Source organism: Panthera tigris, chromosome B1 (genome assembly GCF_018350195.1).
Source record: "Panthera tigris isolate Pti1 chromosome B1, P.tigris_Pti1_mat1.1, whole genome shotgun sequence".
In the NCBI taxonomy this organism is placed as follows: domain Eukaryota; kingdom Metazoa; phylum Chordata; class Mammalia; order Carnivora; family Felidae; genus Panthera; species Panthera tigris.
Genome location: NC_056663.1, coordinates 136,797,426 through 136,823,972, shown reverse-complemented (window position 1 = coordinate 136,823,972; position 26,547 = coordinate 136,797,426). Strand labels below are relative to the sequence as shown.

At 48.7% G+C, this 26,547-nt stretch overlaps 1 protein-coding gene across 1 annotated transcript in view; it reads right to left on the bottom strand.

The window, feature by feature from the left end:
- Positions 1–23,592, bottom strand: part of SCD5 (stearoyl-CoA desaturase 5) — a 154,219-nt gene extending 130,627 nt beyond the window's left edge. The window contains exon 1 of the mRNA XM_042984284.1: positions 23,065–23,592. Coding sequence (XP_042840218.1) covers positions 23,065–23,293 — 229 coding nt within the window. The 5' untranslated portion in view covers positions 23,294–23,592. The remainder of the gene's footprint in view (positions 1–23,064) is intronic.
- Between the last annotated feature and the right edge of the window lie 2,955 nt (positions 23,593–26,547).

Sequence of the window (26,547 nt, the reverse complement as noted above, 5' to 3'; positions counted from 1 at the left end):
TTCTGTTCTACAACTCCTCCCAAGGCATCTTGCCCTCCTTTCTCTCCTGGATGCAAGGACAGGCTCCAAGTGGCTCACATTAGTTATTCCCTACTCCAAAACAGCTTGAGCATTCAATTCCTTTTCCAAGTGAAAGACAGGATGGGTTGGGTTGGCTTTGGTTGAGCTCCAATTAAACTGAATACCTAGACCTCATTTTCCTCTGAGACTTAGATGTTCCAGCACCACAAATATTACCAAGAATAAAAATATCTGTGTGTGTGTGTGTGTGCGTGCGTGTGCGTGCGTGCATGATGGAGGATTATTAAGCCATGACAAAGAAGGAAATTCTGTTGTTTGAGACAACTTGGATGGACCTCGAGGCCATGATGCTAAGTGAAATAAGTCAGAGCTCAGAGAGACAGTAAAGTGGTAGCTACCAGGGGCTGGGGGGAGTAGTTGGGGGAGGATATTGGTCAAAGGGTACAAACTTCCAGTTATAACATTAACAAGTTCTGGGGATCTAATGTACAGCATAGTGATTAGAGACAAAAATACTCTCAATATATTTGAAAGTTGCTAAGAGTGAATCTTCAATGTCCTCACCACACAAAAGAAATGGCAACTAGGTGACAGGATGAAGGTCTTAAGTAATGCTATGGTGATAAGCATTCTGCAGTATATAAATGTATCAAATTAACACACTGTCCACCTTGAACTTACACAATATTATGTATCAATTGTAGCTCAATAAAGCTGGGAGAAAATATCCATGTGTCTAAAGCAAAGTTTCCCAATCCTGGTGCTAACTAACATTTTGGACTTGATAGTTGGAGAGGCTGTCCAATAATTGTGGTACCCCATCTCCACCCACTAGATGCTAGTGGCAACTTCCCCTCTGGCTTTGACACCCAACAATGTCTCTAGACATTGTCAAATGTCCCCTGTGAGAGAGGGGTCACCTTGGTTGAGAACCCTTGGTCTACAGCTTTAAAAATGCATCTAGAAATGTATCCTATGGAAATCTATCTAGGACTTTATTCTGAGGAAACAATTGGGGATGTACATGGAGTTTGTTAAGAGGAACAGCTTCAACAAGAGAATCACCTAAATTTCCAACAATAGGGGATAAGTACATCCAAACTCCAGAATACTGTATACCATTTAAAATAATCTGTGATCCCCATCTGCGGACATGAAGTATGTCTATGACACGTCAACAAGTGAAAGAAGCTCATGACAAAACAGGGTTATGGTATAATTGCTGAGAGTGAGACTACAGCTCTGTATAGAGAAAAAAGTCTAGAAGGATATGGCCCCAAATGTTCACATCTCTACATTGGGGGAGGGGGATACAGGCAATTTTTTTTTCTTTTGCATGCTTGTATTTTCTAGGCTGTCTCCAATGAACGCGTATTGCTTAATTTATTAGATGTAAAATAAAATGCTTCGGAAACACAGTGGTCTCAGGCACTTCCTTGCTTCTCCCAGTAAATAAAAGAAATTTTATTGCCTGAGGCAACTGTTAACTAGACCCGGTCTTCGTATTCTGCTTTTCTCCTACCCTGCCTACTTCTCTATCCACTCTGTCCTCCCAGGATTCCAATTAAAAATGAGCATATCAGGGGTGCCTGGGTGGCTCAGCCACTTGAGCATCTGACCCTTGATCTCAGCTCAGGTCTTGATCTCACAGTTGGGAGTTCAAGCCCTGCGTTGGGCTCCGTGCAGGGTGTGAAGCCTACTTATAAAAAAAAGAGAAAGAGAGAGAGAGAGAGAGAGAGGTATCAGCTTTGAGAAGAGAAGAACTTGTCAGCTTCAGAGGTGGCAAGTGGGATGGGGAGGTCACTAAAGCCATGTGCCCTGACCACCCCTGGCTCAGCCTGGCTGCCTGGACTCCCCATGGGCCAGCTCTCTGCAGCAGCCAGTATTTCCTTTGGCACATTCCAAATTCTCTAGGCCAAAGGGTTTGGACCCTTGGCTCCTTCCTTCCCTCCCACAGCCTGCCTCTTGACTGGCCATTAGCACCTCAGGCTGAGCCGGGGCAGGGCAGGCAGAAGAGACAGAGACAAAGCCATGGCGTCTGCCTCTTGTCAGCACTGCCTGGGTAAACTGACTGCTGGAAAAGAGGTGGCAAGCACTGACTGGGGTGAGTTTGTGGCCATCCCCTGAATTCACTGGACCACAGTTGCCTGTTTTTCCTCCCACATGGCTTCCCTCCCCCGGTCCCCTCCTTGTCTCCCTGGGGCTGGGTTGGGAGCTGCCTGTAGGCATGGATTCTGGGTGGGCGGGTGCTGTGCAAGCTCAGGTGTCTGGCTCAGCAGCTCTCAGGTCCTGCAGAGGAAAGCGCACCCACAGGTGTAGGTGTGGGTATCCGTGTGCTGAGGGCACACGGAAGGGAAAGCTGGGGAACCGGAGCATCTAGTTAACCATACTGAACCAGGTTGGTGCTCAGCTGTTGTGCCCTGGCTCTTCTACAGACCTCTCGACCATTAGTTCTGGCCAGAGACCTGTTTGATGAGCAGAAGTCTGGAGGGTCCTCCTTGTAACCCCTCCATGCCAGGCACAGTCCTGGAATATCTCTCAGAGCACCTTAAGCAATAAGCCTCACGATGTCACTTTGGAGTCAGGAAGGTGATCACGACTCTACAGATGAAGAACTGAGATGGGGAAGATCTAAGTTGCTGGTCCCACAGCCAGGAAAGGAAGGCTCTGGGTTCCAAGTTTCTCCTCCTCAGCCCCCTCTCCCTTCCCGCCCCTGAAACGGGAGCTCTCCCCAAAATGGAACCTTTCAAAAGCACCAAATAAATATCCAGTTCAATCAAGACAAGTTGTGTGATAAGAAAGTGAGGTCTCAGTGCCAAGGCCCATGGTCCTGGTGGTTCCCTGGGAGACAGGCTTTGGATACCATTTGTGATATCAGAGTGCCAAGGACATCCATAGGGTATGTTATTTCCTGACAGGGGCATGGCCAGTGCAAGAACACAAGGCCTCACACTTAGATGGGTCCCATGCTTGGTTAAACACTTAGATGTCACCATCTTAAAATCCTTAACAAGTGTTGCACGTGGGCCCTGTATTTTCATTTTGCACAGGGCTCTGCAAATTATGTAGCTGGTCCTGCTTCCAGGAAAGCTTCCCGGCCACCTCTCCCTATCTTCCCTATCCCCACCTCACTGCCTCATGCAGGGTCACGACTCCACAGTCACAGTGAAGGATGCTTTCCCAACAAGTGTTTGACACCCAACGGAACCAAAACAAAAGCCTCAAATCCATGGAATTAGCCAATAATATCTCCTCATCAAGACAAAGCCGCTCCCCCCAAGCTGATACTGCCCCCTTGAGACAGATCCCTTTTCTCTCTCAAGGTCTTACTTACTATCATTTTTATGTGACTCATGAGTAAATTACCAGGGGCTCTTTAACCCTCTCTGTATTTTCTTGCATAATTTTGCAACTATTTCTGTTGCTACTGTCATTGCTAGTTGTTCTGTTTTCCCATCTCTATCCTCTCATGCCTGCTAACAAACTGTGCACACAATCATAAGGGATATTCCAGGCAGGCCAAGAACGTCTCCCAAGCCCCATCCCCAATTAAAAAAAAAAGAAAAGAAAAGAAAAAAAGATGGCTTTAATACCCTAAGCTGGCTCCAGCCAATTTTTACTGACATATGTCACCCCAGGGACTGGTCGGAGGTGGATGGTCAAATATTAGTGTTGGCAGATGTCCTCCGGAAGGTCCCTAGGAGGGCTACATGCTCTGGGAGCTGTTTGTAGCAAGTGGGCCATAATCTGTGAGATGGCCAGGCCATCTGCAGGCCATCTGAGGATAAGAAGGGAACTTGCAACTTCAATGACTCTTTGATATGCCCATCACAAGGACGAGCTCTCCTAGGGGCGCCTGGGTGGCTCAGTTGGTTAAGTGTCTGATTTCAGCTCAGGTCATGATCTCACATTTCGTGAGTTTGAGTCCTGTGTCAGGTTCTGCACTGACAGCTCAGAGCCTGGAGCCTGCATCAGATTGTGTCTCCCTCTCTCTGTCCCTCCCCTGCTCACAATGTGTTTCTCTTTCTTTCTCTCTCTCAAAAATAAATAAACTTTAAAAAATTAAAATAAAAAGTCACCTGATTAGCAACTTTAATTCCATCTGCAACCTTACTTCCCTTTTGCTATGTAATGTAACATATTCACAGGTACCAGGGACTAGGACAGGGATATCCCTGGGGACATCTTTGGGAGGCCATTAGTCTGCCTATCACACCCAGACACCAAAGAAAACTAATCTGCATTCGTTCTTCTGGTTATTATAGGTACCACCTGGACAGAAATGTTCAGTTATATTTGACCTTCCTTCGAGGAGAGCTTGTCCTTTTTTTAAAAAAATTTTTTTTAATGTTTAATTTTGAGAGAGAGAGAGAGACAGAGCAAGAGTGGGGGAGAGGCAGAGGGAAAAGGAGACACAGAATCCGAAGCAGACAGCACAGAGGCCGACACAGGGCTCAAACTCACGAAATGTGAGATCATGACCTGAGCCAAAGTCAGTTGCTTAACTGACTGAGCCACCCAGACACCCCTCCCATACAGCCTTCTGAAAGCAGCCCTGTTGACTTCTTTACCTTAGCCCAGTGAGACCTGGGTTAGACTGCTAACCGATAGACTGTACGACAGTAAATTTGTATTGCTGTAAGTCATTAACTTTGTGATAATTTGTTACATAAAGAGTAAATACACTGGGTCCCTAGGATTCTTATCACCAGAATGTTTTTTTCTTATAATGTTTATTTATTTTTGAGATAGAGAGAGACAGAGCATCAACGGAGGAGGGTCAGAGAGAGAGAGACACAGAAGCTGAAACAGGCTCCAGGCTCTGAGCTGTCAGCACAGAGCCTGACATGGGGCTCGAACTCATGGACTGAGAGATCATGACCTGAGCCAAAGTCGGATGCCTAACCAACTGAGCCACCAGGCGCCCCATCACCAGAGTGTTTTTAACAAACAGAGCTAAGTAGCGGCAGGGAAAGGCCCTCAGGAGTACCATCGCTGCTCCCCTCACAATGAGGGCACCATGGCAAAAGTGTGAATTAAATGAAAAGATGAAAAACACCCTTTGTTCTTTGTCTTTGGGTTGTCCCACAATCCAAGTAGATCCCTCATTTGGGAGGGACTCCATTAAGACCTACCCCGTAAAGACCTACTAAAGCCACAAGCTCCCAAGTTTTCCCTTCATCCTGTCAAAGCTTAATGATTCTATGTATTAGATATAGCACGAAAGTGATTATATTGACTACAGATACACAGAGGAATAATGGATGATAATATATAAACACATACTCACTATTTATCCTTTTAGGAAATGCTGGCATGTTTAATGTGGCTCGCTCTAGAACCAGCAGCACTTAACCTTTTTAAAGTCACAGGCTCCGTTGGGAATCCAACATGCACAGAATCTATTTCAGCTCGTGAAGCCCCTGAATCATCCAGCCCCAGGCCGGAACCCCCGCTCTAATTGCTAGGCCAGCTGAGGAAGGTAATCTGAGGGCCGCTTCAGGCCTGTGTCCTAAAATCACTTCTCACCATGGGCTACCTACTTCCTGCCACACATTAGGCAGACCCTGGCTCCGACCTACAAAACTCCAGAATCACTTCTAAGTACCTGTACCTCCTTCCCACTGGTCCAAGAGACCTTCAGGGTCATAGACCAGAAGCCAGTGATGGGAATAAAATGAGAGACGAATGAGGAATTGGGGAAAGGAGACATGAGAAATGAGCAGGGGGTGGCTTCTGGACAAGGCAATAGCAGCCCTGCAGGCAGAGAGACACAAAAGCATCATGCCCTGTTATGTAGTGCCTGACTACCACCGGAGTGAGGGTGGCTGAGCCCCGGCCAAGGGGAGAGATGGAAGCCCATATCCCCTGTCACTGTCACCAAGAGGACAGATCTCTGCCACCAGGCATGTACCTGTGGGCACTGCTATCCTCACCCACCCCCGCTCCAGAGATGTGCCCACGTCCGGCGCCCAAATCTCTGCTGTGTAGGAAGTCAGTGTCTCTCAAGATAGTGTCACCTGGGGGTGCCCAGCAGGGCTCGGCAGTCAGAAGAACCTTCGCACAAGCCCCTACCACCCCTTGCCAATTCTGTGATCTTGGGCAAATGAGTCCTCCCTACATTCTGCTTCCTCAAATCCAAAATACAGATGATACCAGGACAAGTGGACAGTCTCTTAGCAAAGCCCTAGGGTCAGACGTCTGTCAAAATTCAGAATTTTTCAGATTTTAGAAAAGTAATAGAGCACAAAGGCATATAATGAGTCTGTCATCAAACCCAAGAACGTGAGTATTCAGACTACATAGTTTAGGTCACATTTTGCTACCAAATGAGTTCATTGGATCAAGTTATCCCTCCACATCAGTTGTGAGAGAACTTTGTTTTCAAAATGTTATTGTTGTTCTTCAGAACTGCAGTTAAGACATCATGGCCCTGGTGTGCCTGGGTGGCTCAGTCCGTTAAGTGTCCAACTTAGGCTCGGGTCATGATTTTGTGGTTCATGAGTTCCAGCCCCACATCGGGCTCTGTGCTGACAGGGCAGAGCCTGCTTCAGATCCTCTGTCCCCCCTCCCTGCTCCTCCTCCGCTTGCACTCTCTCTCTCAAAAACGAATAAATTTAAAAAACAAAAAAAAAAACAAAACTCCCTAGGGTTCTGCTGTGTGAACTAAGAGTTACAGCGCCCCCTAGTACAGCTCATCCCTGCATCCCAGCCTGCTTCCGTCCTGGCATTCATCTCTCTGAATCTTAGCTGGCCTAGGTCTTCTCCCTTTCTAGATCCCCAGCATCCCGTGGGTAGGAAGGACCGCTTGCTAACCTTTGTGTTCCGAGCACCTGGCCAGCCCTAGGCCCATGTCCCCACATGTGTGGGAAATGGAATTTAATTAGACATCGAAATCTCCCAGCCCACCGTCTCCAAGCAGGTGCAGAAAAGGGCATCTCAGAAGTGTTCCCTCATTGTTCCTGAACTTGAGCACAGATAAAAACGCTAATGTGCATATTTAGCATCCTCACAAGGGTGCCTGGAGAACCTCTTTTGCACTTCGAAATACATTTTTTTCAAAAACCCAATTGTTATCCACTAGGAATGGCGCTGGCCAGCGAGACTTGGGAGATCAGCCCTTCAGCTACAATTTATTTTATTCGAGTCCAAAATCTTCCCTCCAACCTGTAGACTAAAGAAGCAGACTTCTTAGTCTCCCAGGAGGTCTGGGAGGCCAGCGTGGGCCTCCGCTTCCCCAGCGACCGCTGCCATACGTCAGGTGCACTCTGGGCAGAGGGCCAAGGGGAGATTTGCATTTAGTGCTTTGCAGTTCTTCCCTAGGAAGACTCAGTCCCGAGAAGCCGGCCTGGCTGAGTTCGGAAGCTCCTGCCTGCCTCTTTGCGCTGGCATCACTGAGTGAGAGAAACTGGTGGGGGCGCTCATGGAAGGCTGAGTGAGCCCTGACATCTAAACCAGCACCGGCTTCCTGAGAAGCACTCACGCTAAAAGAAAAAGGGATTTGGAAAGCACATCTCCTTTCCAGGAGAAAGGAAGGGGAAGATCCAACAGCAGGAGGAACTGAAATATCCATTTGCATTACGGTCCTCAGTCCTCGGTGAGAAAGGTCACAGGCCCTTGCTGCCCGCCCCCCACCCCCACCCCAGTAAGACCACCTAAGTCACGCAGCCACATTTACAGGATGCAGGTTAGGATTAACCCCTCGGCCCCCCTCAGGTGCACTGTTAACATCGAGAGCCCAGTGTCTTTCCCCCTCATTCTCATTTGTTGGTGGGTCTGAAACCTTTACCAAGGGCCTTGTATCTCAGGCAGCAGAGGAGCCTGGGTCCAGGATGTCCACCAACACGTGTCTTGCCCCAGGACAGCCGCACCTTGTCTCCAACCGCCAAGAAGCAGGGGCATGACGGACCTGAGAAGTGTGTGCTCTTCCGGAAATGATGATGGTAAAGCTGCCGCCCCTCAGAGATGAAAGGGGTCTTATTGCGGGGCTCCTGTGGCCTCTGTATGAGGAGTGAACAAGCGTGCTCGACCCAGACATATCTGTACAGTGGACTCACAGCCCCAACGTGCTTGTTGGTTCTGGGAGTGATGGCGGTCGGTGCCTGGGGTGGGGGTGGGGCTGCAGGGGCACTGATGCTGGGCAGGCCGCTGCTGTACCTAATTGAGTCCTCACAGGAGCCCCCACAAAAGGAGGCTTGGGGCACTCCCCTGCAGGTGAAGGTGTCTGCCTAAGGCCGTTTGGGTCTTTCTCCAGGGGTTTTCTTCACCTCTTCCAAACAGCTCTTCCCCCCAGGCACCTAAGGCAGGATCCAAGCACCTGTCCTCACCCCGGCCCACAACACAAGCCTGCTCCACCCCCACCAAGCCTTCCAGGTACGATATCCTCTATATCCGCCTTCCTTCCTCTCTAGGCTCCCAGTGGAGAAACCCAGCTCTCCTAGGCGGTCTGACCCATGTTAGACGTGTTCTGAAAGCAATTCACAGGAACGTGTGGATTCCTAGGGGAAGCTGTCTGCAAGCTATTCACATTCCTAAAATGCTGCCTCTTATCAACCCTAAGGAATCTTGGGCTAGTGGAATTTCAAGCAATACAATAGGGAGGCCACACGACAACTCTGAGGCAGGGGGATGCGATGTTAAAGTGCGTCACCCCCAGGCCACCTGCCCCTGGGACAGCACCTCCAATCCACAGGGTGTAAGGGCCACCTGTGGTGCCTGTTAAATGCAGACCCCTGGGTCCAGCTCCCAGAGGTCCTGGTTCTGCAGGTCTGGTAAAGCCCCCAAATCTGCACATTCAGTGAGCAACTCACAGGACTCCAATGCAGACAGTCTGCAGACCACACAGAGAGTACTGAAAGGCCCATCTCCTATGCCTGTGTCTCACTTTCTACCCCTTTCTGCTTTTGAAAACAGCCTCTCAAAGCTGTCTTCCCCCAGAGAGCTGGGGCAGTAGGTAGGGGAAGAGTAGCTCCCTCGGTTTTCCATGTGGATGATGTAGTCAGAATTACCCCAACTAATACTCAATACTCTGATATTTATATATACAAGTGTCTGAAATTCGCTTCAATCTAATCCGAAGGAAAAAAGAAAGCTACAAAGGACATTACTAGGACCTAATGACATTTGTCTATCCACCATGGGTGAGATAATGCTAAGGTTAAATTCCTTGTTTTGGTAGCTGTACTGTGGTTATATTTCTTATGCGTAGGAAATACGTGCTGAGGCAGTTAGAGATAAAAGGGCATGATGCCTCCAAAGTCTTCTCAAATGGCTCCGAGAAATAACACACACATATATGTGGACACATACACATATGGAAAATGATAAAGAAAGAACAGGAAAGACATAAATTGTTGAGTCTGGGTGGAGTATACAGAGTTCCCTGCACTGTTCTTAGAACTCTTCAGTGTGTCTGACATCACATATCAAAGCAAAAAGTTACATGGAAAAAAAAAATCCCAGGCCAGTAGGGGGTGTCAGCGAGTAGGAGTCAATTCCCTGTACCTTGTCCCGGGTATGGCTTGAGGGGCACCAGCAGGCTAGCCTGAGAGCCTAGCACCATTTACAACATTGTGGGCAGTGAGGCATGAGCTGGGAGGTGCCCCCTGGATTTGTGGTGCCACCCTGCATGTCTCCTCCTGCCAACCCCCAGCACTGAAAGGAAATGACTCCACAATCTGAGTTTGGCAATGTTATTTTTTTCTGATGGTACAATTAATATTTTTTAGGGGAGAAATCTTACAAAGAAGCAGTTATAAAATAAAAGAAAAATCGCCTTTCAGACACACATTGCCCTCATTACGAAAGGAGGGTTTTTTCTAATTTTTATTTTTTGAGAGAGAGAGAGAGAGAGAGAGAGAGGGAGAGAATATGAGTGGGGGAGGGGCAGAAAGAGAGGGAGACACAGAATCTGAAGCAGGCTCCAGGCTCTCAGCACAGAGCCTGACATGAGGCCTGAACTCACAAACTGTGAGATCATGACCTGGGCCGAAGTCTGACGCTTAATGGACTGAGCCACCCAGGAGCCCCCGAAAGGAGTTTTTTATTAGGAAAGGTGAGTTACTTAAAACTCCAGAATTTACATTGGGCTTGAACGCCTGTCCTTACTTACATGGTTTGGGGGATATAAATTTAAACCATAACGACAGACTGATTTTTCTAAAGTTCTCAGTTAGAATAGAATTGTGAGAAAGAAGCGAGAGATTATATAGATCATGTGATATATAACAAGAGGATGCACATGCAGAGGTAATATTGAAAATATTGGGCAGGCCACATGGCACCAACCAGCCCAACCAATCAGAACGGGCAGAGATTTTCAGCCCTGCAGCTGGGCCAGGCATTGACCCTTAAGCTCCTGGATTGTTGGGAGTTCCAGGAGTACCACAAAAGGCACCAGTACTCAGTATAGTATACACTTATTGAATACCAACTGAATACCAACTGAAGGAATTTTAGCTCTAATAACTGTGGTTTATTCCAATCTTCATGGGGGTATTCTAAATTTGGGTTCATATCCAGTCTATACTCAGAGGGTAGTGACTTAACTCTTCCCAGAGAGTCGGATGGAGTCAAGACCCTGGAGTAATTGGAGTATAGCTCAAAAATGTTAAATGACTCGCCCACTTCTCAAGAACTACTGAGCCCCACACAATGGATTTGGGGGTGGGAGACAGAGAGGGGAGACATGTGAGCATTGTTCACACTTGCTAATAAACATCTCCTTTTGCTTATAGAGCCTTCAGGGCAAAACAAATGCTTTCGGGGACACTCAAGTGAGTCATAGGCTGAGAATAGGGATGAGCTATGGTGTAACCATCTGCGAAGGCTTCTCATGAACATATTTATTAGAGGAGTGAATGACAAGCTACTCCATGAAACAGTTAAATTTTAGAAATTTATTTGTAATTTCATGCATGGGCCTTTTAAAGAAGTAACAGTATTTTCCATTATATACCCAAGCTGAGAGAACATTAAGTTGGTTACTGTACTGGGAAAAATCACAGCTGTTCCTCTGAATTATAAAAGGTATGAGGGTAGAAACTTAGTTTTTGTTTGTTTTGGTTTGTTTTGGTTTACACAGTGCCTGGTTCAAGACCATAAGTAATTAGCCGCTTGCTTGATAAATGCTTTTTGATGATGAGGTAGAGAATGCTAAGGAGGTGACCTTCCCATCTGGGTCACAGGTCGCTTTTTTTTTTTTTTTTTTTTCCTGTAGGAATTATTTTACTTAATATAAGACAGCTGTCTTTTCCTAGCAGGTGAACATAATGGCAGACCTCATGTAGTATTTACTTATTTTTCCCGGATGGGTGCCTGCGGCAGGGTGTTCAGCCCCTGTACAGGGGTTATGCCCCTCCCAGTAAGGGTTTGTGCCAGTCACAGGTTGCACTTACAAGCCATTGTCTCTTCAGGGAACCAAGCTAAAATCAACGCAATCAAATTGCAAGTGTTGGATGACAGGAAGAAAATAAATTTAAACCTGAGTTCTAAACTCTTTTCTTGTCCCATTTCATCTCCAAGTCCATTGGCATTGGATTTTTCCCCCGCTTTAAGGGCAATCTCAGAAAACGTCCACAATCCCCCAAGACCTTGATTACCACATCAGGGTCACCTACGTGTATGGAGAGTAATGACCAGCCAGCCTCTAACACAGCTTCTAAGACATCCAAAAACCACCCGCAGACCATCGATTGAGCACTTACCTTAAGTAGGCACTTCACATGCAGTGTTCGGCGGGTTTTATACAATGGCTACACTGCATCCCTGCTCTAGACATTCTCCCCAGGAGCACTTTAAAACATGGTTTTCCAAAATCTCTAGCCAAAAGCTATGGCTTTGTTTCCTTGATCCCACAGTGAGCAATTTCTCCTTAAATGTAAGATAGTTCTTTCTAGGTTGTTTGTGCAAATACAAAGTACCTGCTGGGTGAGGTTAAGTGGACTTTTAAAGGCCCTTTTAAGTAAAATCTGAAGCAAGAGAACAGAAATCTGGACATGACTTCATCACTGAGGTTCTGTGTCACCTGAAAGATGAAGAAAATAACCAACCAAGAAAACTACTTTTCAGGGGAAAGTATGTCACCATGGAAAACCTTGGTTAAAAAACATTCTATGGGCACCTGGGTGGCTCAGTTGGTTGAGGGTCTGACTCTTAATTTTGGCTCAGGTCAAGATCCCAGAGTCCTGGGATCAAGCCCTGCATCAGGCTCCACCTAAGATTTTTCTCTCTCTCTCCCCCTCTCTCTCCCCTGCTCATGTTCTCTCTCTCTCTCTCTTTCTCTCTCTCTCTCTCTCTCTCTCTCTCAAATTAAAACAAACAACAAACAAAAAAACATTCTAAAGCACGCATTTTCCATCTTCTTTTTAATTCAGTTCTCTCATGGGGGATTTAACAATTCCATGCCCAGAGAAAATCTCCCCAGCCCCACCTCATCCCCCATAAAAATCCAGCACAGCAACAGAGAGCTCTGCGAGTTCCTAGTGAGGTCTGGGTGACTCACTGCACGGACACACGTACAGGGGGACAGGCTGACTTCTGGGGCATTGAGAAAGGCTTCTTGCTTCACAATCCTTACCCCCAAATCACATGGAAAGTTCTCTAACAAGGGAAAAAGCATTTTTTAAAAAAGTTTGTTTATTTAGAGAACACACGTGCACACGCGCGTGTGAGCACACAAACGGGGGAGGGGCAGAGAGAGAGGGGGTGGGGAGAGAATCCCAAGCAGGCTTCACGCTGTCAGCGCAGAGCCTGAGGCAGGGTTCAAACTCACAAACCGTGAGATCATGACCTGAGCCGAAATCAAGAGTCCGATGCTCAACTGATTGAGCCACCCAGGCGCCAAGAGGAAAAAACATGTATTTTTATTTATTTATTTTGAGAGAAAGAGAGCAGAAGCAGGGAGGGGCAGAGAGAGGGGGAGACAGAAAATCCCAAGCAGGCTCTGCACTGTCAGCGCAGAGCCAAATGCAGGGCTCGAACCCGCGAACCGTGAGATCAAGACCTGAACTGAAATCAAGAGTCGGACACTTAACCGACTGAGCCACCCAGGCGCCCCTGGGGAAAAAGACATTTTTAAAGTTAAAGGATAAAACTTTATCTTCTGTTAGAAGGAAAGGCCACACAGTGCTTAAACTCCTTCATTTACTCCTTCATCCATTCACCCAACACTGATATGTGAGCAGAGGCTGTGTGCCTGGTCCTGGGGAGGCAGGGGTGTCATGGAAGAGGTCAGAGCCTCACAGAAAAGGCAGACTTTTACAAATCACTGTAATGACAGCAGGATTTGAGAAAAGTTCAGGGGGTGGGAAACAGAGGAGAGAGAAAAGGCTACCATATGAAACCAGAGCCTTTGCAGGGAATGGAGGTGACACCAAAGAGGGAAAGTCAAGACAGAGGGTGAAGGAAGTCCCTGGAGTAGAGGTGTTGGCTGTCCGAGCAGCCAAGCCATCTTCTTCCTTCGAGCAGGGCCTGGATCTTGCTTGCCTCTTAATCCCCACTCCTTCTACCCCTACCACATGTGGCTTGGTGGCCAACCTTGAGTAATCCTCTGCCAATGACTGGCTTAACAAGGGACTTGGGACACAATCCTGCAAGTGAGACTGGAGGAGACATCAGGTGTGAGGTGCCCGGGAAAGATCTCTCTGTTGAGACATCAGGAAGGGACATCCTCTTTCTTCTTCTGTAGGACATTGTAACTCCATGTGCTGCCTGGCACTCTGGCAGCCATCTTGTAACCACGAGGAAAACTAAATTTGACATGGCCACTGTGGCAGAAATAAAACCTGCCCTTTGATGACAGGAGTGCCCTACCTCAGAAGTACCCTACCTCAGGATTTATTATCAGTTGAAATTAGAAATTTTCCTTATCATTTAAGCCACTTAAACTTGAGTTTTTGTGCTGTGGCCAAAAGCATCCTAACTGATCCGATTTACTTCATAATTTTGTGGAAGACAGCCCTCCCCTGAGGCCTCTTCACCTTTACCAGTTCATCTGTTAAATAGACAAGCTGAATCCCCAAGGGCTGTGCACAGAGCCTTCCTGTTATTTTTCCCCAGTTCTATTCATGAAAATAAAATTAATTTTCTAGCCCATGAATTAAACATTGCTTCTGCCGGCTGAAAGATTTTAGCAACAGCCTTTTGTTGGCAAGAGAAGCAGGATCCTGACATATTCTAAAATAAGCTACAAGGAGGCAGAAGGGGAGGAGGAGAGGGTGAGGGGAGGAGGCCATTAAGAGGAAGAAGGAAGAGCTGGCAAATCCCACTCACGTCCATCCGGCTCCTCTGGACATTCAGCCTGTGGCTGCACTTAAGGGCGCACTTCTCTAACTGTAGCGTGGAGATGAATCACCTGGACATCTTATTAAGAGGCAGGTCCTGGGGCACCTGAGTGGCTCAGTCGGCCCGACTTGAGCTCAGGTCATGATCTCACGGTTCATGGGTTCGAGCCCTGTGTCAGGCTCTGTGCTGACAGCCGAGAGCCTGGAGCCTGCTTCAGATTCTGTGTCTCCCTCTCTCTCTGCCCCTCCCCACTTGTGTTCGCTCTCTCTCTCAAAAATAAATAAACATTAAAAAAAAATTAAAAAGAAAAAGAGGCAGGTCCTGACTCAGTAGGTCCGGAATGGGGTCTGAACAGCTGTCTTTCTTTCTTTTTTTGAGAGTGAGGATATAAGTGAGTGAGGGACAGAGAGACAGAGAATCCCACGAAGGGCAGGGGGTGGTGGGGAGAAGCAGGGCTCACCCGACACGGGGCTCAGATTCACAAACCATGAGATCATGACCTGAGCCGAAGTCAGATGCTTAACTGACTGAGCCATCAGGGGCCCCAAAGACTTTATTTCTAACAAGCCCCTGGTGACCCTGCTGCTGGCCCACAGAGCCCTCTAACCTATCCTAGTAAGCTGCGAAATGGGGAGCAGGATGTCGGAAAGGGGACTAACCTGAAATGAGGGCTAGTGAGAACCAGCCATTTAAACTCGCCTTCAAGGGAGAAAGTGAGGCAAGGACACTGTCCCCCACCCCCATACATATGCATCTTCCAGAAACAAGGAAGAGTAGAGAACAGGGAGGGGAGTGGAATATGGCACGCTGGGTCTGGTTTGCCTGTACTTTTGTACTCAGGCGTTTTCGTAAACGAGTCTCGGAACAGTACCTTTGAGTCTGTGAAATCAGATGCCCAGCCGAGATGTTATTCCTTGCCTCCCCTCAGCTCTGGACAGCCTGAGGGCCAGTCGTGCTCCACTGCCCACCTGCTCTAGGTGGCTGCCCCAGGGTCTTTCCTGGAAAACTTCAGACTCACTTATCCCACCGGCAAGTGTCTGGCCAAAAAATTTCACTCCAGACCATTCGATCATAGCAGGAATTGTTGGTGCGTGTGATGGGCTGAGAGGAGAAGGCGAGAGTCAGGGAGAGGTTGAGGGCAGCCTCTCCACATGCCCCATCCTGCTAGTCCCCAGGAATCTTCCTTGCCCTGCATCTGGCCCCTGACCACCTCCAGCCTCACTGGACCATCAGGTCCTTGAACCGGCCTTCTCTGTCTCTCCCCACCCCCCCCCCAATGCCATCTCACCCAAACCCCTCCACCAGCCAGCCCCAGCCTCGGGCCTCCTGCCAGGCTCAGTGCAGCCATCTCTTCCTGCGGGGAGCCTCCCCAGCTTCCCCAGGCCAGCACTCTGTAACTAATGCTGCCTTGGCATACGGTGCACCTGTCCATCTCTCCAGTCGGCCTCTAAGTGCCATGAAGTCAGGGATAGAGCCAACGCCTGGTAGGTAATGGGTGAGTCATAAACATTATCCAGCAAGGGAATTAAATAATGGTTCTCAGCCCAGCTGTGCATCAGAAATATCCGAATGGAAATGAAGAGAAGGGGAGGGAAGGGGAGGGGAGGGGAGGGGAGGGGAGGGGAGGGGAGGGGAGGGGAGGAAGAAGCCAGGGCATCACTCCTAGAGATTCCAATTCAGTAGGTCTGGGTGAGGGCTGAGGCTTCCAAAAATTTCAAAGGATCCCCAAGTGATTCTGATGTGCAGCCTGTTTTGACAATCACTGGAATGGAAAAAAATGAATGAATTCGTGCATGGATGAGTATGTGACTGCATGTACAACTGTGAGGACCTCTCCCGTGGCCACTGGCACACATAATGAACGAAGGATGGGCATTTCTGGGGGGGTCACAGCCGGTACCTATTGTGGGGCCACCACCCCATTGCCTGACGAAATAAAATCAGAGGCAACAGCCTTGACCCCATGACCAAGGCTTTCTGACAATGAGGGTGCTGGAACAAGGCCCAGCCTCCAAAGGATGAGCTAAACAGAGGGAAGGAGAGAAGGGAAGCAGTAAGGGAATGTGGGCCCAGGCACAGGGATAACATTTCCTCTGTGCTGCTTGCAGGCCAAGTTCTTTTTTTCTTTTTCTTTTTCTTTTTGTTTTTTTTTTTAACTCCAGTAGTTAATATACAACGTTAATTAGTTTCAGGTACACAATATAGTGATTCAACACTTTCTTTTTAAAAAATTTTTAATGTTTATTTATTTTTGAGAGAGAGAGAGAGAGAGAGAGGGAGGGAGGGGCAGAGAGAGAAGGGGACAGAGGATCCAAAGCAGGCTCCAGGCTCCAAGCTATCAGCTAGCCCAACGTGGGGCTCAAACCCACAAACTGTGAGATCATGACAGGCACCCCTGATTCAACACTTTCACACATCACCCTGTGCTCATCACAGGTCAGGCCAAGTTCTTTACTGTATTGTTTCATTTCCCTCCAGCTGCAATACTGTTGACCTAGTAATTAACCTCACTGTGCACCTGGGGACACTAAGGTTCGGGAAGGTAGTCATCTGCCCAAGGCTGAACTTGGGAGGCTTTTTTCTTTTTTCTTTATTTTTAGGGCTGGTAGGAGCAGAGAGAGAGAGGGAAAGAGAGAATCCCAAGCAGGCTCTGCACTGTCAGCGCAGAGCACAACGCAGGGCTTGAACCCACAAACTGTGAGATCATGAGCTGAGCACAAACTAAAAGTCAGACACTCAACCAACTGAGCCATCCAGGTGCCCCTGGGGGCTGGGTTTTGATCCCAGACCCTCACTCCAAAGCCCATACTCTTAACCTCAGGGCTAAGAAACCATACATGAGACAGCAGGGACAGGTAGACTGCATGCCAGAAACTAAAGAATGTCAAAATACACACTCATTGAGAATACTGTCACCCAAAGACATCACTGTGTTTTGCAAAATCCTAACATGGCTATGTCATCCTTTGGTAAATCGATCAATGGCTTCTCCAGGCAATTATTATAATTTTATATCATACACAAAACTAGACAAGGCAAGAACAAAAATGTTACAGCAAGGTCATGATGGAACATTTGGATTTAAAGGCTGGGCCTTGGAGCGCTTGGGTGGCTCAGTGGGTTAAGCATCCCACTTCGGCTTAGGTCATGATCTCGCAGTTCATGGGTTTGAGCCCCGCGTCAGACTCTGTGCTGACAGCTCGGAGCCTGGAGCCTGCTTTGGAATCTGTGTCTCCCTCTCTCTCTGCTCCTCCCCTCCTTGTGCGCTCTCTTTCTCTCTCTCTCTCTCTCTCTCTCAAAAATAAACATTAAAACAAATTTAAAGTAAATAAATAAAGGATGTGCTTTTTACATTTGAGCCCCAAGTGCTCCAAGTCCCAGACAAACGATGAAGCCAGTGCAGATTTCATGACACAGGCCCCCATCGTAGGAGGTAATAACAGCAGGCAGCACTGAGTGTCTACTCTCTGGCAGGCACTTTCCTATGTGCCCCAGTTCTGAAAACAACTTTCAGCTCAGTATCACCGCCCCCCTTTCACAGACAAGGAAGCCGAGGCTCACAAACTGGAAGGGGACATGTATGAGGCTGAACTAGGGGCAGCACATTCATTCCAGCCCTGGTTTCTACTCTGTAGCACTCTTTCTCATTTCCAGATCACAGTACAGTCTGCAGGGACCTTGACCAGCTTTAGAAAAAACTGAGTTAATAATGTTAACCTCAAACCTATATTTATACTTGGCGGGACTATTAAGCCAGCAAAAGCAGACTCTCTTCTCTCCTGTTTTGCTGCACGCCAGCCTTGGGTAAGGCTCTTAGAGCTTGCCCATTTATTAAAAATGCAACAGTTGCAACAATGGGCTGGGAATTACAGATTTTAAAAAAGGAAGATTCTTTTTCGTTTTTCGTTTTTTAGTAGTTTAATTGAGCATTAAAGTTTTTTGTTTTTGTTTTTAGGTTTTTTTTTAACATGACTCAAGAAGACCGGGATGGGAGGAAAAAAAAACACAAGTCAAAACTGAGACTTGTTAGAGATTTAGAAATGATTGGGCTGTGCTCAAAAAACCCTAAAGAAAACACCAAAGACCAGGTGAGTTGTCAGCTAAACAAAAAGATTCTTATCTACAGAATAGTGACCTTTTGGAGGAAAATAGGAGGAAGACAGAATCAAAGAGAAGGGAATGGGGGAGGGAGGAAAGACTAGAAGGGATGTGTTCATTTCTCTTTGGGAATTTTGAGAAAGAACCTTTGTTTCCAAAGCCAAAGCACTCTTTTCCATACAAGAGAGGCAACAAAGCCAAGTTCTGTGCCAGCATTGCAGAATTCACTGTGCTGTAGGAGGACCTTTTTCCCTTCTATTAAAGAAAAAGAGCCAATATCAGGACCAATAATAATGGCAGCTAATAATTATTGAACACCAACCAAGAGCAAGGTACCATGCTATGATTTACACGCCTTTCAAATTTAGAGCAAGAGGTATTAATATACCCATTTTACAGGTGTGAAAACTGGAGTTTAGAGATGTTAATTTGTCCAAGGTCATGTAGCTGGTAAGTAGGAAAGCAAGGATTCTTGCTCAGATATGTCTCTCTCTCCGGAGACACACTCCCCCTAGAAAATATGGAGGCAAGCCAGAAGTCTGAAGTCACACCTTCTTGGGGCTCTGTGACAACTGTAGGGACTTGATAGAAAAAGAAGCATAACCCAACAAAGACATCAAGAGGATCCCAAGTCCTGGAGTAAGGTTACTCAATGCCTGACAGAAGACAGCGCATCTTTGGGCAACTCTCGGAATTGCACAGAATTTGATTGGTGGACCAGCAGTCTCCAAACCCCAGCCTCTCCCAATGCTCCCCTCGCGCCCCGGAGTGCTTTGTTAATCCCTGCCCCCTCCCAGCTTCCCCCCCCCCCATAGGTTAGCTTCCTCCCCATAGGCTAAACCCCACTTCAGAGAGTCCAGAAGCTCCAGCAAGGGCACCAGGGAATCTGGAATAGCCTCAATGGTTTGCCCCAGGACTGGATGGAGGAAGGGAGCAGGGTTACAGGGCTAATTACTGTTCGCATGCCTCATACTTCCACTGAAGTTGTCCCAAGAGGACACAAAAGCTATGATGTCACCATGAAACACACTTAGGGGACTCAGTGACACTTAGAGAGAAACCAGAAAACTCCCTGACATTTCTGGAAACCAACAGCAGAATGCCCGGAGACAGGCGAAGCCAAAGCCTTCTGGAAAGGAGCCCGGGAGTCTTAATACCATGACTCCTGCCACTCACTCTTCTGTCCCACTCATGTTGGGACTCAGGACATGGACTAACTGCGCCTTTGGCCAAAAACTCTCAAAGCAGGCACTTTTGTGAGCTCAGGCCTGCAGGTGAAGATTTTTCTCCAACTCAGTTGGAGTTTGTGTTCTGTCCTTGAAACAACTTGTTAACTCATCTCTCAGGACCTGTGGCACCAAGAGCATTCTGTTCTGGTAGGCTGCCCACTTAGGAAACTGCAAGGAGAAGAAGGGAAACAACTCGCTCTGGTCCCAAGGAGAGTCATAAAAGGGTAGGGGGTTAGGCAACAGAGGAGGCTGGGCAGGATAACTGGATGGACCTTTCATGGAGGACATTCTCCCACTCCACAAATCACGCTGCACACCTAACACACAGTCTCTGCTGGGTGCATTGCATCAATGCCTCTTGTTCCCAGGGCAACCTCACCTGGGATGAAGGGTGGCAAGCAATGGATGGGCTAAGCCAATTTCCTTGACAACTTAGGTCCCTGAAGCAGATGAGCAGCCCGTTAGTGCATGAACTCAGTCCTAAAGCTGGATAGAGCCAGTAGCAGAAGTGGGTGAAACAGGGTATCCAGTGGGGGAAATTTGTGGCTCAAGACCCCAGGGCTTTCACTGAAAATAACCCTATCTATCATAGTGATCAGCACAACAAATCTTACCTCATCTCTGTCTCTCCTTCTTCTCTCACAAAATGTCCATCAGATAAGATTCATTTGTTTAGAATGTTTCTAAGTCAAAATTTTGGACTGTGAAACCACAACAGCCACCACTATATGCTCTTTTTTTCTTTTCTTTCTCTCTCCCCCCCATCCTTCTCTCTCCCTCACTCCCTCCTTCTCTTTTTCTTTCTCTGTTTCTCCCTCCCTCCCTCCCTCTCTCTCTCCCTCTCTCTCTCTCTCTCTCTTTCTAGTGATGCAATGAAGCACAGGTAGGGAGAGAATCAAGATTCAGAGAACCGAGCTGATGAAAGGTAGCTAAGGCAGAAGACAATGCAGGAAGGTACAAGAATGGGGTTGGCAACATCACCCACAGAGGGAAACCAGATTCCTGCAGTGTGTTGGCTTTTCTGGGGAAGCTGAAGGAGTTTGGGGCTGAGGGAGGCATCTTCCGGCCAAGGTCGTTCAGAAACAAAGATTCTGTCTTCACTACAGAGAAGAGCCTAGAAAAGGCAGAAGTGACTTGGCAAGCCTGGAGAGAAGGCCATGTCCTTGTGGATCCTGGTGGGGTGCTAGGGTCAGCAGGCCTTGGGGGCTGTAGGGGGTGGAGCCTGTGGGTCTTCCGGAGCTCCGGGTATGTAAGGAAATGTTTTAAGTGCTCACTTCTCTCTGAGCTCTCTCTGACACTGCAGCTATTAAGACTAAGCTTTAATCCCCTGGAGGCAGGTGGACTCTGAAGTCCAATGGCAAAATCTGAACCCCTGGAAAGGGAGAGAGGAGCTCCACAGAGGCTCTGGGGCTGTAAGGGCTTTAAATGCCAGTGTGGGGGGTATGTTCACGAAGCAATGGCTGAGCATCTTACAATCTAGTCACTTGGAGATAAGGGATGAAGGAGGATAGAGAATTAAACCAATACATGATCACAAAGGTGATGGTGGAAAGGACACAGAATTGAGGAGGTACAGGGTGCCTGGGTGGCTCAGTTGGTTAAGCATCCAATTCTTATTTCAGCTCAGGTCATGATCTCATGGGGTTGAGGTCTAACCCCCAGTCCAGCTGAGCATGGCGCCTGCTTGTGATTCTCTCTCTCCCTCTCTCTTCTGCCCTTCCCCTGCTTGCTCACTCTCTCTTGAAAGAAAGAAAGAAAGAAAGAAAGAAAGAAAGAAAGAAAGAAAGAGAGAGAAAGAAAGAAAGAAAGAAAGAAAGAAAGAAAGAAAGAAAGAAAGAAAGAAAGAAAGAAAGAAAGAAAGAAAAAGAAGGAACTGAGGAGGTGCACTGACTGGGGAACTGGGGAAGGCATGAGCAGGGGGTTGCCAAGGGCTTTTACCGAACTTCAAAAGGCTTCATGGAGCATCTGGCTGGCTCAGTTGGTGGAGTAAGTGGCTCTTGACCCCTGGTAGTGAGTTTGAGGGCGTGCATTGGGTGTGGAGCTTACTTAAAGGGGGGAGAAAAGGCTCCATGGATTCCCAAAGACCCCCCTCTCACCATCCCTCTCTCAGTCACACCCCCTAAGAGTTACACCATTCTAGATGGGTTCGCTTCCAACAGGGGCTATAGGGTTTCAAGGGAAGGCTTGCAACCAGAGTGGCCCTTTATCAACCTCGGCATCTGAAGCTGGCACTGTACCAAATAAGCTTTGCAGAAAGAAGTCTTCTTATTTTCTTCCTTCCTTTTCCCCTCTGGAAATAAAAGCAGGTTGTGCTTCTCCTGCCCCTGATCCTTGGAGATGCCCGAAATGGGAGCTGAAAGGGCTTCTTGGATAACTTCATCAAGTTCTCAGCCTGGGATATCAATGCCTGCACCTTCTGTCCTGGCTACTGCCCCTGAGGTGATTGAAGTCAAAACCCATTACTGGGGCCAGAGGGGTCTGCCAGGTGGTTCAGAGGCCAGCAACTTGGGTCGTGTAAGGCAGGCACTGAGTTTCAGGGGCCCAGGAGATCAAGGAGTGGGTGGGTGCTCAGGTCCACTCTTGGGCTCCCTCCCCTGCCAACAAGGACGGGGGGGGGGGGGGGGTTGGCTAGGAAGAACGGCGGTGGGAGAGTCACAGATGCGGCGATAGCCCCGCACCTGCCAGAATAAGACAGGGCCTGGAGGAGGCTCTCCCCAGCCACAGTTAGAGCTCTGTGCTGGCGACAGAGCGATCTCGCCAAGGTCTCGGTTTGCTCGCCAAGAAACTTCTGGGACCGTGTAAGTGCAACTGGACATAGCAGATCACGGAGGGGGCAGAGGCAGGAGCCTTGCGGGGACAGGAGGGAAACTGGTTTCATCCATCTCACGCGCGAGAATCAAGACCGTTCCTATGCCGGGTCTCTCCACCTTCCTCCACTCCCTTTCTTGTCCTTAACTCGGCCCCAAGGTCCGCGGTCCGCGGTCCGCGGCCCGCGGAGGAGACTGAGAACCTGAAAGGCGGCAGATAGGAGGACCCCAGGGACCAGCACGGACGACACAACAATCCCGCCCGTCTTCCCTCCCCGGAAGCCTCGGCCAGCCGGCGCCCAGCACGTCCCTCGGCGCGCCTCTGCACCCAGCGGTGGACCGACCGGACCCTGGGTCCCTCCCGCTCTCCAACCAAGAGTCGGCAAATGCGCCTACTTAGCCAGACAGCGGAGAAGGGAGAAGTTGCAAAGACCTGGACTGAGACAGCAGCCCGTCCCAAGGGCCGACCACTGCAGGGCAAAGGGGCCGGGCGCGTGGGGGAAGCGAGCGGAGTGCGGACAGGGCTCCCCGCACCACCGGCAGCGGAGCGGCGGCCGGCGACTCCGCGCGCCCCGCCGTGGCCTCGCCACGGCGCCCGGGGCACAGGGGGCGCCGGCGGGACTTACCCCAGAGCAGGGTGAGCAGCTTGGCTTTAGGGATAAGGGCCAGGGAGTACACGGCCCCCAAGTGAAGCAGGCTCATCAGGACGACGTTCCTCCAGACGATCTGCCGCTGCCCGCGCCCGCCCAGTCTCTGCGGGTCGCCGCTGCCCTCCGAGACTTCGATCCTCGCACGGATCTCCTCCTTGGCGTTGCGGAAGGGGACCTGCCTCCCGTCGGCGGCCGGGCCGGGCATGGCTGGGGAGAGGTGGGCGCCCGAGGCAGCGGCAGCGGCAGCAGGCAGGCGCTTGGCCGGCGCGGAGCTCTCCGGTGGGGGCGGGGGCTTCTGCCTTTTGGGGTTGGGGAGGGGTGGTCTCTGCACTCCCGTCCCCGCCTTCCCGGCCCTTCTCTGGTTCCTGCCCTCTTCTTCGGGCGCTCAGCGGGGACTAAGGATGCCAATCTGGGCGCCCGGCATCTGTTGCTGGCGAATCACCGCGGCGGCTGCTGGGGCCAAACTCCGCTGCGAGGAAGAAGAGGCGAGCGCAGGGGGCGGGAGGGGGCGCGGAGTTGGGGGAGGGCGCGCGGAGAGGGAGCGGGAGGGAGCCCTCGGAGGGAGTCGAGGAAGGAAGACCTGCATAGCTACAGCCAATCAGGACGGCTTGTGGGGCTCTTAAAGAGGAAGGCGCCCTCCTGGCCTCCGCTGCCCGGGGCTCCCGTGAGCGCTACGGGCGGGCGCGCGGGGCAGGCGCTTGGCCCCTCCGCCCGAGGGTGGGGGCATGTGGCTCCCCCGCCAGGGAGCCTGCAGCGCGGCTCACGGCACTTTTGTCGTTTTTGTGTGCTTCTCCAGTTCCAAAAAATACCTTTCCCTTTTGAAAATACGTTTTTGTTTTTGTTTTTGTTTTTGAAGCCACAGTTCACTGGTGTTGGCGGATTTAAAATACTTGCCTGGGGTCGCAACACAGGTTAAGGCCATATCCGAGATGAGAATCAGAAGCGCACGCGTCTGCAGGTTCAACTGGCTCCTTGGGCCAGTGGAGGGATGGAGGCAGCTGCTCAACTTTTAACAGGCAGCCGCAACCAGACACACAGTAGGTACTCAATTAGTGCCTTTTAGATGATACGTGATTTAGTAGCACCAGTGCCCTGTCCACCGCGCAGCCCATCCGCGGCGGAGTTCTGCTTACGGCTAACTCTGGACTAATCAGCGACCTTCCGGACTCCGCTGATGGAACAGTACCGTAAAGTCAGCACCGTTGTGAACGGGGCTTTAGAAAAATCACCCAGAACGTTCCAAGGAAAATTACCCCGAGAAAAATTTGTGTTTGTTCATTCCTCTCTCGCAGACAATTCAGAGCTGTTCAGAGGGAGCCCTAATTGCACAGAAATGCTGACAGGGTGAGCTGGTCGTGTTCTAAGCAGGTGAGACTGCACGTGTGGTAGCCGAAGAAAAAGCGCTCAGGACTGGAAATCAGGGGCTCTGAGTTCTAGTTCTGAGTCGTGTGACCCGGCTTGGCTTTCCAGACACAAATTTTCTTACCCGGGAAACAGAACTAATGTTTACTCTTTCTTCCAGCTTGCAATTCTATGAATGTGAGTTTGAAGGAGTACCATTATGTTGACAAATAAGGCTGATTTTTGGGTTACCCATCCTTTCCAAGATTCCAGGAGAGGGGGAAAAAATTACAAAGAACTGGCTGCATGAAAGGGCCATACAAGAGCATCTTTCTGTTAGCAGACCTGAAACAGTCCAATCAGCCAGGTTACAATAACGTCTGATTTATGGGGCGCCTGGGTGGCTCCGTCGGTTGAGTGTCAGACTGGCTCAGGTCATGATCTCACGGTTGAAGAGATCGAGCCCCACGTTGGGCTCTGTGCTGACAGCTCAGAGCCTTGAGCCTGCTTTGGATCTGTGTCTCCTTCTCTCTGCCCCTCCCCGCTCACGCTCTGTCTCCCTCTCAAAAATAAACATTAAAAAAATACCATCTGATTTAAAACTGTATGTGGCAGTGGAATTGGGACCCCTGAGGGGTGTTATGGTGGTGCTTCAGATGGAGCTGATACTTTAGAATGAAAGGAAATTAGCCTGGAAACTGGATAAATGTTGACATTATATAATGACTAGTGAGACAATAGAACATGAAACTGGAGGGTATAGACTTCATTATCCTGCTCAACCTGGGCTTTATAATGAACCACTTTTCTTCACATGTGCCTGCTCCTCCCCACTCCCATTAGACCCATATACTCCCTGCAGGTCTCTAATTCAGACTGTCCTTTCTCTCAGGGATGGACTAGTTGCTTGGCCAAAAATCTCTGGGTTATCATAATGACTCACCCCACACACGCTCTGACCACTCGATCATTTGTGTGGGATTTATTGGGCACCTGCTACGTGCTGGGACTAGTGGACACTGGGGATACAAGGATGAATAAGCTGTCCCTGCTCTAAAGGAGCTCCTCATCTAGGGGGGAAGACAGAGCAAACAAATGTAACCTCTTGGCTATGACCTTCAAAGGGCAGGAAGATCCAGTCCATTATCTGGAAAAAAAGTTATTTTATATCAAGCATACACAACAAGAGTCTGGGGGGGGGGGGTGGGGAGGCAGCAAAAACAGTTATTTACTTAACCCCTGGGTACATTATCTGTTAGATAAGCTACTCTATCTTGAATCTGTCTTGAATGAACATCTTCCTCTCTTCCCTCCAAAGGCTTAGCCTGGGTTGGGCCACTCCTTTCAGCAGGTTGGACTCAGGCTGGATAAGGGAATGATTGTATGTGTTGGGGGGAGGGGCAAGTGCCCATGAGGTCTTTCAGACCTCAGAAGGATGACTGAAGAAAAATGGTTCTTCCCTATCTAATTTCAGAGTGAAACCTCTACAGATATAAGATATACTCTTGCTAATATCAACTTTCCCCTGTAGCATATTATGCTATCAGGGCTAGTGTCTCTTTTCTTAGCTTCTGGTCAAGACCCCAGACATGGGTGAGTGTTCATTTCATCCCTTAATGGGGGCAAATGGGATAGTAACCTTTATCCTGTCAAACAAATAATTACCAAAAAATGTGGTAAGAGCCCTAATAGTGGTATATATAAGGCAAAGTGGAGATACAAAGGAAGGAAGAGGTAGGGGAAAGGAGAAAGGGTGATATCTTGAGTAAGGATTTTTTAACTTGAATTTTTAAAGTTTTTTTTTTTAATTGTGGTCAAATATGCATAAATCCCAGCATTTTTAAATGTTCAGTTCAGTAGTGTTAAATATATAATAAAATAAATATATACATCTCTAGACCTTTTTCAACTTTGCAAAACTGAAAGTCATGCACATGAAAACAATTCCCCATTTCTCCCTCTCCCTAGCCCAGCAATCATCATTGGATTTTGTGTTTCTATAAGTTTGACTACTCTAGATACCTCATATAAGTGGAATCATACAGTGTTTGACTTTTTGTGTGACTGGCTTATTTCCCTTAGCACCATGTCTTTAAGGTTCATCCATGTTGTAAAATG